The sequence below is a fragment of the Mobula hypostoma genome, chromosome 19, assembly GCF_963921235.1.
Source record: "Mobula hypostoma chromosome 19, sMobHyp1.1, whole genome shotgun sequence".
Lineage (NCBI taxonomy): Eukaryota > Metazoa > Chordata > Chondrichthyes > Myliobatiformes > Myliobatidae > Mobula > Mobula hypostoma.
In genome coordinates, this window is record NC_086115.1 from 1,775,027 (window position 1) to 1,790,939 (window position 15,913).

Below are 15,913 nucleotides of genomic sequence, written 5' to 3' on the forward strand. Positions count from 1 at the left end.
AGCTCCATGTACCTATCTAAGAGTCTCTTAAAAGAACCTATTGTATCCACCTCTACCAATATCACTGGCGGTGCATTCCACGCACCCACCACTCTCTGTGAAAATCTTACCTCTGACATCTCCCTCATACCTACTTCCAAGCACCTTAAACCTATGCCCCTCGTGTTAGCCATTTCAGTCCTGGGAAAAAGCCTCTGACTATCCACATGATCTATGCCCCACTACATCTTATACACCTCTATCAGGTCACCTCTCACCTTCCGTCGCTCCAAGGAGAGAAAGCCAAGTTCACTCAACCTATTCTCTTCAGGCATGCTCTCCAATCCAGGCAACATCCTTGTAAATCTCCTCTGCACGCTCTCTGTAGTGTCCACATCCACATCCTTCCTGTAGTGAGGTGACCAGACTGACTACAGTACTCCAAGTGGGGTCTGACCAAGGCCTTGTATAGCTGTAACGTTACCCCACTGCATCACACCCATGGCTAAAGATTATTTAAATTTCTCTGCCAGGGCCCTGGCAATTTCTGCACTAGCCTCTCACAGGGACCGAGGGAACACTTTGTCGGGCCCTGGGGATTTACCTACACTAATTGCCTCAAGACAGCAAACACCTCCTCCTCTGTAACATGTATAAGGTCCAAGATCTTGCTGCTGCTTTGCCTCACTTCTATAGACTCTGTGTCCATCTTCTGATTAAATACAGAAGGAAAAATTCAATTTAAGCCCTCCGCACCTCTTTCAGCTCCACGCATAGTCTACCACTCCAATCTTCCAGAGGACCAATTTGGTGCCTTGTTATCCTTTTGCTCTTAGTATATCTGTAGAAGACCTTCAGATTCTCCTTCAACTCGTTTGCTAGAGCAACCTCAGGCCTTCTTTAGGCCCTCCTGATTTCCTTCTCATGTTTGTTTGCATTTCTTGCACTCCCCCACGTAGCTCATTTGTCCCTTCCTGCCTATAGCTGCTGTGCATCTCGTTTTTTTTCTTAATCTCTCCAAAACAAACGTTTTTTAAACCTGTTCTCCTTACCCTTTATTCTGACAGGAATATACAAACTCTGCTCTCAACATTTCACTTTTGAAGGCCCACACTTACCAAGTACATATTTGCCAGAAAATAATTTGTCCCAATCCACGCTTGCCAGATCATTTCTGACACCATCAAATTTCACCTTTCTCCAATTAGAATCTCAGCTTGAGAACTAGACCTACTCTGTTTGATAAGTACCTTGAAAGTACTGGCATTGTGGTCATGAGATGCAAAGTGTTCTGTCACCTGCCCTGTCTCATTCCCTAATAACAGATCGAGTATCTCACTCTCTCTCATTGGGACTTCTATGTACTGATTAAGAAAACTTTCCTGAACACACTTGATGAACTTGATCCCACCTGGTCTTTTTACAGCTTAGGAGACCAAGTCAATATGAGAAAAGTTAAAGTCACTTACCATCACAAGCTTATGCTTCTTGCAACAGTCTACAATCTCTGCATAAATATGTTCCTCTAATTCCCATGGACTGTTGGGTGGTCTATAATTTAATTCCATTAACGTGCTCATACCTTTCTTTTCCCTCAGTTCCACTCATATCAACGAGGTCTCCATCCTGTCCTGACTGAGCACAGCTGTGACATTTTCCCTGACTAGTAATGTACCCCCCTCCCCCACCACTCTGCCGCATCTGAAATAAAGGAATCCTGGAATATATTTTGCAAGTAAGATATAGTTCCAACTTCAGAACAACCGGTACATTTGTTATAAAACACCAGAGGTCAATGGACAAATGTCAGAGTTATCCAACACGTTCAATAAAATCAAATAAAAAGTCAAATAGGAACTAAATCAAAAGCATTATTCACTCTCAGAACCACAGTCACATAAATTTCAAGAACAGTTACTACCCCTCAACCATCAGGCTCTTGAACAAAAGGGAATAACTACACATATTGTTATTTCATGCTCACTATTTGCACAGTTTAGTTCACTGTTTACAGTTCCTGATGTTATAGTTTGCAGTTACTGTTCTATAGATTTGCTAAGTATGCCTGCAGAAAAGAATCTCAGGGTTGTATGTGGTGACGTGTATGCACTCTGATAATAATTTTTACTTTGAACTTTAAATGACCTCACAGACATAAGACCAACACAGTGTAACATTTTATAGCACCAGCCATTGGAAGATCAGGCTTCAATTCCCACAAACGTCTATAATTGGCAGCACAGTGGTCTATGGTACGGTCAGGGTGGAATGGTAGTGTAGCTGTGAACGTGATACTTCACATGGCAGTGACCCGTGTTCAGTTCCCACCACTGTGTAAGGAGTTAGTACATTCTTCCTGGGACCACAGGGCTTTCGTCCAGGTGCTCCGATTTCCTCCCCCTTTCCAAGCACTATGGCTTAGGGATTATTAGGTTGTGAGCATGCTAGGCTGGTGTTGGGTTTGCTTGTGGGCTGCCCCCAGCTCCTATTCAGACTGTTAGCCATTGACACAAACAACACATTTTGATACAACTGCATGTTTCGATGTATATGTGACAAATAAAGCTAAAGTTTACCTTTATCTTAATCTTAATAAATAGACCAGCACAGGAAGGAGATTCCGAGAGATGGTAATCAGAACTGCTCATTCTACACACCATACATATTCAGCACCACCTCACCCAGCCACCATGACAATTTTACCTGTGCTTCGTACCCACCTTGAGGTTGAAGACTTTCTTGTCGCATATAGAGCAAATGTGAGGCAGCTGAGAGGGCACCATGCCATGGAAGTCATTGAGTTCTCGGGGCTGCATTTGTCTCTCTGGGAGGGATCCTGGCAGTGGCCTGTCGCGGGGATTGAACGGTGGGCCAGAGAACTTCTGGTTGCAATTGCTGGGTCTGTTGAGGTGAGCTGGATGTCCAACCATGGACTTCCCTTCAGATGTCGGCTCCTCGGGGTTGTACAGCTCATTCCTCATGTGCAGCTGTTGACCCTTGGAGGGCCACATGTCCTGGGGCTGGGCTGCAAACTCAGGCCTGTTGGGCTGCAGGTTTTGCCACTGATCCGGTGTCCAGCTCCCCTGGTTCTGTGTACTTGCAGATGGCTGGACCTGGGGGAAACCACCAGCATTCATTTCTCCCAGATAACCAAGTGCATGCATTCTGGATGCCTGGGAATTCTGGAAGTCCAGCTGAAATCCAGGATGGGGCTGGCTCAAAAGTGGCGGCCCTTTAACTGGGCCGTGGTTAGCAGGAAGGACGTTGGGTATATCGCCACTGAAGCCAAATGGATGAAGGCCTTGGGTAGATAGCACCTCATCGTGCATGTAGGTGTGGTTGCTGGCAGCACTGGTCTTACACGAGAAGTCAGCTGGATATTCAGAGAAGGCACTGGAAGGCCGTGACGAGACAGGTTTGCTCAGGTTCAAAGCTGGAGCTGCTGAATGGGCAGATGTCTGTGAAGTCATCCCCACAAATGGGTTCATTGTGAGTGGGCTGGAGTTCTGTGTCCGCATACTCCCACCTTGGCCCATGCCTCCAGCCACCAGAGCAGTTAATGCTGGAGTTTGCGGGGGATAAGCCAGGCCAGCCGGGGGCATAGCTGGGCCGGGCAAACACCCCCCTGCTTGTGCAGTTGTGGCGCCAATCAGTGAGTTAAACAGAGGCTGAGACATAGCAACCTTGGTGAGGACCTGGCTCAGGACACTGGCAGCCGCTGTGTTGCTGTTCACCGCGGACTGAGCGAACTTCAGGCGCTGAAGGGTCAGCTGGGCTTGGAGCTGAGCGAGCTGGATGCTGGCAGCTGATGGCAGGATGGCACTTGGAGTCCCTCCGCTGGTGGAAAAAGAATTCTTCTCCAAGGTCTTCGCAACACTGCAATCAAAAGACAATTGGAAATCGGTAACAAAAGAAATAAGGCAGCTCTAGTCCAGATCAGAGCAGTGATTGTCCGGGGCAAAGCTAATGTCTGTGATTGTCATTACCACATGCAATTAAAGAGTCAGATAAATCAAAGAGCTAGTGAAGGGTTGTCAAACCAATTTATCACTGACCTCTTGGCACACAGAGAGCTCTGTCAGATACCCGAAGAGCTACTCAACGTCAAATTATCGATTCCATCTGTAATCTAACTCAACTTTTGCCTTTGCCAATCTGATCTCAACAGTCAGGGTAGCAAGGCTCAGGAACAGCACTGCATGACCTTGAGAATCAGTTGGTCGGAGGAGTTGTGATCCACAGAAGTCTGGTGAAACTCCTCAACAGATTGTCCTAATGGAGCCCATCAAAGAATTCTCTTGTATGAGCTCAGGTAAGACGATCTGCTGAGGAGTTTCACCAGGTTCACCAGAATGGCTAGATTCAGAGGTAGATGCATAGACATGTGTCAGTGTATTATAGCTGACCACGCCATTCAGCTTTACCAAAAAATAAATGGTTGTGACAATAATTCATCATTTAGGGTCGTTTCCTATTCTGATGACTGATCACAGATCTGAAACATCAGCAGCTTCTGAGCATTTCCACCATTTTCTGTTATTACTCAAATTTCCTGCATTTACAATTTTTTCTCAGCAACAAACAGTCCGCTGGAGGCATTTTGCACCTAAAATGTCGACAACTCCTTTCCTCCCACAGATGCTGTTTGACTACGGAGTTGTTGATTGTTTGTTGCTCCAGATTCCGGCCTTGTCAGGGCCTGCAGCTTCGTTAACATGCAAGCGGAAAACCCTCCCTGCAGTCAGTCAGCTGCCTCTAATGGACACTCCCTTGTGGCTGAAGATGCCGTGTTTCCGTTCCAGTTCCTTCAGCTGAAGAGCCAGAGAACTGCGAATGTTATTCGGCTTGACAGAGCAAACTGAGTTAGAAGAGAACCATGGAAGTCAGCTGTGAAGTCTTAGTGTCAGTTTTTAGATATCAGGGAATCAAGGGAAATGGAGTTGGTGTGCCAAAGTGCTGCTGAGGTGAAAGACCAGCCATGGTCTTATTACATGATTGAACAGGCATGAAGGGTCATGTGGCCAGTTCATACACAATTGACAAGGGTGGTGCTGGGACTACAGGACATGAGTTATAGGTAAAGTTTGAATCAGTTAGGACTTTATTCCCTGGAGCAGAGGAGAATGTGGGGAGATACGACAGAAGTATATAAAATTATGAGTGGTATAGATAGGGTAAATGCAAGCAGGCATTTTGGGTGAAACTACAACTAGAGATCATTGGTTAAAACATAGAAACATAGAACATAGAAATCTACAACACGCTTCGGCACACGATGTTGTGCTGACCATGTAATCTACTCTAGAGACTGCCTAGAATTTCCCTGGCGCATGGCCCTCTATTTTTCTAAGCTCCATGTGCCTATCCAAGAGTCTCTTGAAAGACCCTATTGTATCCACCTCTACCACCATCACTGGCAATGCATTCCACACACCCACCACTCTCTGGGTGAAAAACTTACCTCTGACATCTCCCTCGTTCCTACTTCAAAGCACCTTAAAACCAGGCCCCCTCGTGTCAGCCATTTCATCCCTAGGAAAAAGCCTCTGGCTATCCACACGATCAATGATTCTCATCATCTTATACACCTCTATCACGTCACCTCTCATCCTCTGTCGCTTCAAGGAGGAAAGGTCAAGTTCACTCAACTTATTCTCATAAGGCATGCTCTCCATAGTATTCACATCCTTCCTGTAGTGAGGTGACCAGAACTGAATGCAGTGTTAAGGGTGAAAGGTGAAATGGTTAAGGGAAACCTGAGGGGGAACTTCTTCACCCAGAGGGTGGTGAGAGTGTGGGAAGAGCTGCCAGCACAAGTGGTGGATGTGGGTTTGATTCAACCTTGAAGAGAAATTGAATAGTTAAATGGATAGGAAGGATATGGAAAGCTGTGGCAGTTTGATGGGACTAGATGGGCTGAAGAGCCTGTTTCTCTGTTGCATTGCTTGATAACTCTATGACTTGTGAATGTTTATGCACCTTTATATCAGATCTCAGAGACTTGGAAGAGTGATACTAGATTGAATGTAGTCCAAACTAGATACACTATAGGCTAAAAACAACCAAAACCAACCGATTTTACTATTCTACATCAGCCAAGACGATTCCCATTATTTAGTTTACAATTTTATGACTTTATTAACTTGAATTTCTATCTTTAATGATTCGTTAATCTATAGCTCCAGAAACCATTACTATTCCAGCCCACCCAGAGTCAGGGACAACACGGTAATGCAGTGGTTCGCACAACGTAGTACAACAGTACAGGCGACTTGGGCTCGATTCCCACCACTGCCTGAAAGGAGTATGAACGTTCTCCCTGTAACGACGTGAGTTTCCTCCAGATTCTCTGGTTTCCTCCCAAAAATGTACCTGTAAATCTTGTAAAGTGTCCTGTGATTAGACTAGGGTTAAAGCAGGGATTGCTGGGCAGCGCAGCTCTATGGGGCATAAGGACCTATTCCGCGCAGTGACAAACACTCCGTGGCCGCTATATTAGTGATACCTGTACATCCGATCATTAATGCAAATAGCTAATCAGCCAATCATGTGGCAGCAACTCAATGCAAAAGCATGCAGACATGGTCAAGAGGTTCAGTTGTTGTTCAGACAAAACATCAGAATGGGGAAGAAATGACTGACCGTAGAATGATTGTTGGTGCTGGAAGGATTGTTGGTCCTGGTACGAGAGGGAAAGCAACCAGAAGTCGTGATACATGTTGGGACCAATGACATAGGCAGGAAGAGGGATGAGGTCCTGAAGTGTGAGTGTCGGGAATTAGGCAGAACGCTGAAGAACAGGACCTCAAGGGTGACGTTCTCAGGATTGCTGCCAGTGCTACATGACAGAGATGGTAAGAATTGGAGGAGATGGCAGTTGAATGCGTGGCTGAGGAGTTGGTGCAGGGAGCAGGGTTTTAGATTTTTAGATCACAGGGATCTCTTCTGGGGAAGGTGACACCTGTACAGATTGGATGGGTTGCACCTGAACTCGAGGGGGAGCAATATCCTTGCAGGTAGGTTTGCTAGCATGGTTCGGGAGGGTTTAAACTAATTTGCGAGGGGAATAGGACCCAGAGCGATAGAGCAGTGAAAGAAGTGCATGGAGTAAAGCCAGATCTAACATACAGAGAGACTTTGAGGAAAGAGAAGCAGAATAAACGGTGTAAAGACAGTAAAGTAGAAGGGCTGAAATGTGCGTACCTCAATGCAAGAAGCATCAGGAACAAAGGTGATGAACTGAGAGCTTGGATACATACATGGAATTATGATGTAGTGGCCATTACAGAGACTTGGCTGGCACCAGGGCAGGAATGGATTCTCAATATTCCTGGATTTCAGTGCTTTAAAAGGGATAGAGAGGGTGGAAAAAGGGGAGGAGGGGTGGCATTACTGGTCAGGGATACTATTACAGCTACAGAAAGGGTGGGTAATGTAGCAGGATCCTCTTTTGAGTCAATATGGGTGGAAGTCAGGAACAAGAAGGGAGCAGTTACTCTACTGGGGGTATTCTATAGGCCCCCTGGTAGTAGCAGAGATACAGAGGAGCAGATTGGGAGGCAGATTTTGGAAAGGTGCAAAAATAACAGGGTTGTTATCATGGGTGACTTTAACTTCCCTAATATTGATTGGCACCTGATTAGTTCCAAGAGTTTAGATGGGGCAGGATTTGTTAAGTGTGTCCAGGATGGATTCCTGTCACAGTATGTGGACAGGCCGACCAGGGGGAATGCCATACTAGATCTAGTACTAGGTAATGAACCGGGTCAGGTCACAGATCTCTCAGTGGGTGAGCATCTGGGGGACAGTGACCACTGCTCCCTGGCCTTTATAATTATCATGGAAAAGGACAGAATCAAAGAGAACAGGAAAATTTTTAATTGGGGAAAGGCAAATTATGAGGCTATAAGGCTAGAACTTGCGGGTGTGAATTGGGATGATGTTTTTGCAGGGAAATGTACTATGGACATGTGGTCGATGTTTAGAGATCTCTTGCGGGATGTAAGGGATAAATTTGTCCCGGTGAGGAAGATAAAGAATGGTAGGGTGAAGGAACCATGGGTGACAAGTGAGGTGGAAAATCTAGTCAGGAGGAAGAAGGCAGCATACATGAGGTTTAGGAAGCAAGGATCAGCTGGGTCTATTGAGGAATATAGGGAAGCAAGAAAGGAGCTTAAGAAGGGGCTGAGAAGAGCAAGAAGGGGGCATGAGAAGGTCTTGATGAGTAGGGTAAAGGAAAACCCCAAGGCATTCTTCAATTATGTGAAGAAAAAAAGGATGACAGGAGTGAAGGTAGGACCGATTAGAGATAAAGGTGGGAAGATGTGCCTGGAGGCTGTGGAAGTGAGTGAGGTCCTCAATGAATACTTCTCTTCGGTATTCACCAATGAGAGGGAACTTGGTGATGGTAAGGACAATATGAGTGAGGTTGATGTTCTGGAGCATGCTGATATTAAGGGAGAGGAGATGTTGGAGTTGTTAAAATACATTAGGACGGATAAGTCCCCGTGGCCTGACGGAATATTCCCCAGGCTGCTCCACGAGGCGAGAGAAGAGATTGCTGAGCCTCTGGCTAGGATCTTTATGTCCTCGTTGTCCACGGGAATGGTACCGGAGGATTGGAGGGAGGCGAATGTTGTTCCCTTGTTCAAAAAAGGTAGTAGGGATAGTCCGGGTAATTATAGACAAGTGAGCCTTGCGTCTGTGGTGGGAAAGCTGTTGGAAAAGATTCTTAGAAATAGGATCTATAGGCATTTAGAGAATCATGGTCTGATCAGGGACAGTCAGCATGGCTTTGTGAAGGGCAGATCGTGTCTAACAAGCCTGATAGAGTTCTTTGAGGAGGTGACCAGGCATATAGATGAGGGTAGTGCAGTGGATGTGATCTATATGGATTTTAGTAAGGCATTTGACAAGGTTCCACATGGTAGGCTTATTCAGAAAGTTAGAAGGCATGGGATCCAGGGAAGTTTGGCCGGGTGGATTCAGAATTGACTTGCCTGCAGAAGGCAGAGGGTGGTGGTGGAGGGAGTACATTCAGATTGGAGGATTGTGACTAGTGGTGTCCCACAAGGATCTGTTCTGGGACCTCTACTTTTCATGATTTTTATTAACGACCTGGATGTGGGGGTAGAAGGGTGGGTTGGCAAGTTTGCAGACGACACAAAGGTTGGTGGTGTTGTAGATAGTGTAGAGGATTGTCAAAGATTGCAGAGAGACATTGATAGGATGCAGAAGTGGGCTGAGAAGTGGTAGATGGAGTTCAACCCGGAGAGGTGTGAGGTGGTACACTTTGGAAGGACAAACTCCAAGGCAGAGTACAAAGTAAATGGCAGGATACTTGGTAGCGTAGAGGAGCAGAGGGATCTCGGGGTACATGTCAACAGATCCCTGAAATTTGCCTGACAGGTGGATAGGGTAGTTAAGAAAGCTTATGGGGTGTTAGCTTTCATAAGTCAAGGGATAGTGTTTAAGAGTCGCGGTGTAATGATGCAGCTCTATAAAACTCTGGTTAGGCCACACTTGGAGTATTGTGTCCAGTTCTGGTCACCTCACTATAGGAAGGATATGGAAGCATTGGAAAGGGTACAGAGGAGATTTACCAGGATGCTGCCTGGTTTAGAAAGTATGCACTATGATCAGAGATTAAGGGAGCTAGGGCTTTACTCTTTGGAGAGAAGGAGGATGAGAGGAGACATGATAGAGGTGTACAAGATAATAAAAGGAATAGATAGAGTGGATAGCCAGCACTTCTTCCCCAGGGCACCACTGCTCAATACAAGAGGACATGGCTTTAAGGTAAGGGGAGGGAAGTTCAAGGGGGATATTAGAGGAAGGTTTTTTTACTCAGAGAGTGGTTGGTGTGTGGAATGCACTGCCTGAGTCAGTGGTGGGGGCAGATACACTAGTGAACTTTAAGAGACTACTAGACAGGTATATGGAGGAATTTAAGGTGGGGGGTTATATGGGAGGCAGGGTTTGAGGGTTGGCACAACATTGTGGGCCGAAGGGCCTGTACTGTACTGTGCTGTACTATTCTATGTAAGGGATGGTTTGAGTATCTCAGAAACTGCTGATGTCTGGGATTTTCATGCACAACAGTCTCTGGAGTTTACAGAGAATGGTGGGAGAAAAAAAAACATCCAGTGAGTGGCAGCTCTGTGGGTGAAAATGCGGAGGGCAGAGGTGAATGACCAGACTGGTTCAATTTGACAGGAAGGCGACAGTAACAAAATAATCACAGGTTACAACAGTGGTGTACAGAAGAGCATCTCTGAATGCACACCACATCAAACCTTGAAGTAGATGGACTACAGCAGCAGAAGACCACACTGGTACCTTGTAAAGTTACCACAGAGTGTACATCTATTAAAGGGGTTCTGGCATATTGGCCATAACTATCCTGCCTGCTTCTTCCTCCCCAACATCCCTTCACTGTATCTTTACTTCAGAAACCTCGTAAGAATTATTTCCCCATATAATAAACAATTGACCAGATATTCCATAGTCATTTGGTGTCACTGCTGAACTCAGTGCACTCCGTTGTTCAAATCTATTCTGTTTCTGTTCCTGACTGAATGTCAATGCCATTTGCCTGTTACATATCTCTCATGATGCTGAGCAAATTCCAACTCAAGGAGGCAAAGGTCACATTATCACTAATGAATCTACTCCGTGAGGAAAAGTTTGGGGCTGACATTCAGCTGTCATCAAAACGCACCTGAAATGTATCTGTTTCACTATTTATCTCAAGTGACATCCCTGCCTTCATATTCATCTCCGTGTGCCAGTAGGGAAGCCAGACCTGGCCTGCAGCCCAATGGCGAACAGGAGGGCTTTGTAAGAGAAACGTTCCTTTTGCTGGTGATGTCTGTTTCCACACCACACACCAACAGAAGCTGAGACAGAACACACTGCTGCCAATACGTTCCCCAGTGGTCCCTCTCAATCTGATGACTGTTCGCATTCAGTTACAGAGCAATGCAGCAGAGAGAGTGAGAACACACAGAGATTTTCCCTAGGAAAAGGAACCAAAAACTAGAGGGCATAGGTTGAAGGGGAATGGAGAAAGATCTTATGAGACAGTAGGGGATATTTTTCATGCAGAGGGTGGTGCATATGTGGAAGAAGCAGCAGAAAAAGTAATAGAGCCAGACACTTGCCACTCCCCTGAGTAAATGCTTTCCCCTATGTCTGTTCCTATCCCTCTCCAAGGCTATGGTAGATGTCAGGGAGTTGTGGACTTTATATTCCATTCTAAACGTGGTTTTTAGTCATTTCTTTGATAAGGCTCATTCAGAAATAGAGGAGGTACAGGATACAGACTGTGTGGATTTGTGCCATAGAGGCAGAGAGAAGTGGCTGCAGATTGAGCATATTCTGCCTGAAGGTCAGTAACCAATGGTGTTCACAAAACAGGGATCTGATGTGGAATTCCTGCTCTTTGTGAATTTCATAAATGACTTGGATGGGGATGTGGAAGGGTGCGTGAGATTGCAGATGGCATGAAGATTGGTGGATTTGTGGATAGTGTGGAGAGTTGTTGTAGGTTGTAATGGGACTTGAAATGATGCAGAGCTGGGCTGAGACATGACAGATGGAGTTCTACCTGGAAAAATGTGAAGTGATTCACTTTTGCAGGTCAAATTTAATGGCAGGATTCTCGGCAATGTGTGGAACAGAGGAATCTTGGGGTCTACATCCATCGATCCCTCCAACTTTCCCACAAACTAAGTGTATAGTGTGTTGGTCTTTGTTAGCCAGGGGATTTCTGTGAGCATTGAGGTAATGTTGCAGTTCTATAGAACTGTGGTTAAACCATACTTGGAATATTGTGTTCAGTTCTCGTTGCCTCATTATAGGAAAGATGTTGAATTTTAGAGAAGGTACAGAAGAGATTTACCACAATGCTATCTGGATTAGAGATCATGTCTTATGAGGATAGTTGACTGAACTAGGACTTCTCCTTTTGGAACACTGGAGGATGAGAAGTGATTTGACAGTGGTGTATAAGAAGCTATATCACAGTCTGGTGCAGTTGCCCTTGAATGGAAAATCTTACAAAAAGTCGTGGATACATCCCAGTCCATCATGGGTAAAGCTCTCCCCACATTTGCATGGAGCACTGTCACAGGAAAGTAGCATCCATCATCAGGGACCCCCACCACCCAGGTTACGCGCTCGTCTCGCTGCTGCCATCAGGAAGGTAGAGGAGTCTCAGGACTCACACCACAGGTTCAGGAACAGTTACCATCAGGTTCTTGAATCAAAGGGGATAACTTCACTCAACTTCACTTCACCCATCACTGATCCATTCCAACAACCTGTGGACTTATTTTCAAGGACTCTTCATCTCATGTTCTTGATACTTATTGGTTATTCATTTATTATTATTTCCTTTTTTCTTTTGTATTTGTACAGTTTCTTGTCTTTTACACACTGGTTGTCCACCCTGTTGGGTACAGTCTCATTGATTCTATTAAGGTTATCGGATTTACTGAGTATGCCCACAGGAAAATGAATCTCGGGATTGTATATGGTGACGTATATGTACTTTGTAATAAATTTACTTTGAATTTTGAACTTTCATAAGAGGCACTGATAGAATACCTTTTTCAGGTTGGAAAAGACTAATACAAGAGGGTGTAATTTCAAGGTGATTGGAGGAAAGTACAGAGGGGATGTCAGAGGTGGCTTTCTTTTAAAGAGAGTGGTGGGGGCCAGGAGTGGTGGTAGAGGCAGGCTCGTTAAGGATATTTAAGAAACCCTTAGATTGGCTAAATAGGCACAAGGATAATGGAAAAATGGAGGGCTGGGCTCTGTAGGAGGGAAGGGTTCGATTGATCTTGGAGTAGGTTAATACGTTGACTCAACGTCCTGAGCCGGAAGGTCCGTACTGTGCTGTAATGTTCTATGTTCTAACACCTCTTATTTTCCTCACTGAAACTGATTTTTTCTGATTCATGTCAGTAGGGCATTAATACAGGAAGGTGTCACTGAGGTAAAAAATATCAGGCACAATTTTCTTGACTGAGGAGGTAAATGGGACACTCCAGCCTCCACTTCTCTAAGTTCTTATGAAACTAGTGAAAAATTCCAAAATGTTCTTTGTCATCTCCTCCTGAGGTTTTATGATGGTTGGCAATCAGCTTTAAGGTACATTACTGCCACCTTCTGAACGGGAGTTGGGTCAGGATATCTACTTCCTATATCAAATTCCATAAAAATGATCTGCATTATCTTTTTAAAGCAGTAATCCTGTAATCCTTTCTGCAAAATATTGTTAATGTTAGGTTGTATTTAATTCTGTGATAACTTCAAAATCAACCATCCCCTCTTTTGATTATATCTTGGACACCTCACCAGTGTATGCTCAGCTGTTTTTTTGTTGATTACAACGCTCACATCTCCCATTGTTGTGTTTCTTCATTAAAGACAATGAAGACTATTTAACCCGTAAACACGAGGAATTCTGCAGATGCTGGAAGTTCAAGCAACACACATCAAAGTTGCTGGTGAACGCAGCAGGCCAGGTAGCATCTCTAGGAATCTCTTCTCCTATCATTTTGGATCTCTCCTTCCCCCTCCCACTTTCAAATCTCTTATTAGCTCTTCCTTCAGTTAGTCCTGATGAAGGGTCTCGGCCCGAAACATCTACTGTACCTCTTCCTAGAGATGCTGCCTGGCCTGCTGCGTTCCCCAGCAACTTTGATGTGTGGTACTATTTAACCCTGAGCGCTGAAAACTCAACCTCGATATTATCACATCCTCCCTCCTGCTCTTTCCTGCATTCCTCAACCATCCCATTTCGTTCCCAATATTATAAAGATGTTTTCTTGTTCTGTCTTCATCCCATTGTTTTTCCCCACATTTTTTAATTTCACTTTTAGTAATGTTTTTCACTCCTCCTTTACTGTGATAGATTTGAATGTCCATGACTGCTCGACTACATGCCTCCTTTGCTAATTTATCCACTTGCTTATTCTCTCTAATACCAACATGTGCTGGAATCCACATAAACCATAGACAGAGTCCCATCATTTTAAGTCAAAGTAAGGTTTGTGTTATCTCACACATAATGTCTGGTCTTGCCTTTGAATGTAAATCCTTTAGACTCCTGATTGTTGTGCTTGAATCAGACAATGTAACAACCCTCACCCAAATAGCCTCTGCCTGAGATGAAGTGTGTCTGAATGTTGAATCATTTAATTCTAAGCTGCTTGAGTTGGGTATATTTAAAGCAGACATTAATAGGTACATGAGGTACTGCAGATGCTGGAAACCTAGAGCAATACACACAATGAGACAGCTAAAATTTATGATAACAATAGAGTGGTTGATATTACTTACTTGGACGTTCAGAAGGCTTTTGACAAGCTACCCACGAGAAGTTAATAATCAAATAACAGGAGGTAGGGGTTCAGTGTAAGGTGTGCTAATGGGTGAAGAATTGGTTCAAAACCAGAAAACGATGAGTCTTTGTGAAAGGATCATTTTCACATCTAGAAGATGTTAAACGTGGGGTTCCGCAGAAATCAGTTTTGTGGCTGCCGCTGTTTTAAATTTACATGAATGATTTGGATAAGCACACAGCCAATAAACTAGTAAAGGTTGCTGATGACATAAAATTAGGGGGAACAGGCTGATAACATCCAGGCAGCAGAATCAATAGAATTAGATCGAAACAAAATTCAGATGTGGGCAGATGAAATTTAATGCAAATAAATGTAAAGTATTACGTATGGGAAGTAGACATATTAGATATAAATAAACAATGGGGGGGGAGTCTCTTGAGTAAAAAAGGACTTTGTATAAGAAGGAATTGGGTGTCCTGGTAGACTCATCACCATCATCATCGAGACATGTACAGAAGCAATAAGGAAGGCTAATAGAATGTTGGACTATATAATGCGCTCAGTGGAATCAAAGTCTAGAGAAGTTCTCCTTAAGCTGTATAATGCACTTGTGAGGCCACACCTTGAACATTGTGTACAACTCTGGGCTCCATATTCTGTGAGGAATGTGAAGGCACTGGAGAGAATCCAGAGAAGGGTGACTAGACTCATTCCGGGTCTGCAGGATATGAACTATGAAGAAAGATTGAAACAATTAAAGCTTTTTAGCCTAAGTAGACACAGAATGAGAGACATGTTGGAAGGGTTCAAAATCATTAAGGATAGAAGCCAGATGCTACTTCAAAATTAATCCATCAATAAGGAAATTCCAGACTAACCTCCGGAAGTTTTTCTTTACACAGTGAGTTGTGGACACATGGAACAAACCCCCCGGCTGTGTAGTTGAGAGTAGTATCTCAGACTTTCAAACCTGAACTTGGTAGTTATTTTAACACACCATGTGAATTTGGCAAGTTTTGTAGGGCCGAATGGCTGGTCCTTGTCAAAAACCTTCTAGTGTTCTAACGTGCTGGAGGAGCTCAGCAGGTCGGGGGCATCTACAGATAGGAGTAAACAGTTGATGTTTCAAGTCAAGACCCTTCATCAGGTTTACAGGTTCTTGATTAGTAAGGGAATCAAAAGTTACGAGGAGAAGGCAGGAGAATGAGATTGAGAGGGATCATAAATCAGCCATGGTGGAATTGAGGAGAGGACCTGATGGACAAAATGGCCTAATTCTGCTTTTATGTCTTATGGCCTTACGGATCAGGAAATAAGGTACCTAATTCAGGCAAGATATTATAAATAAGCAGAACCCTAATAGGGTTCAATTGATTAAATTCGAGACTTGATTACTAGATCAAATTTATAGCTGTTGTTCTTTAAAAACAGCTAAGTTACACATCTCACTTTTTTTTAAAGAGCAGTGTGATGTATTCTCAATCGTGGATATGCTGTATCCATTTGGTCATATTGCATTGTAGAGTGTGGCAGTTACATTGTTCATCTTAGCATGGAAAATGCAATTTAAATCAGCAGCA

At 44.2% G+C, this 15,913-nt stretch overlaps 1 protein-coding gene across 2 annotated transcripts in view; it reads right to left on the reverse strand.

Moving 5' to 3' along the window:
* Nucleotides 1-15,913, reverse strand: part of rbm20 (RNA binding motif protein 20) — a 211,241-nt gene that overhangs the window by 29,691 nt on the left and 165,637 nt on the right. For both annotated transcript variants that reach the window (XM_063071232.1, XM_063071233.1), the window contains exon 2: nucleotides 2,700-3,855. In XM_063071232.1, the coding sequence (XP_062927302.1) occupies nucleotides 2,700-3,855 (1,156 nt within the window). The remainder of the gene's footprint in view (nucleotides 1-2,699; nucleotides 3,856-15,913) is intronic.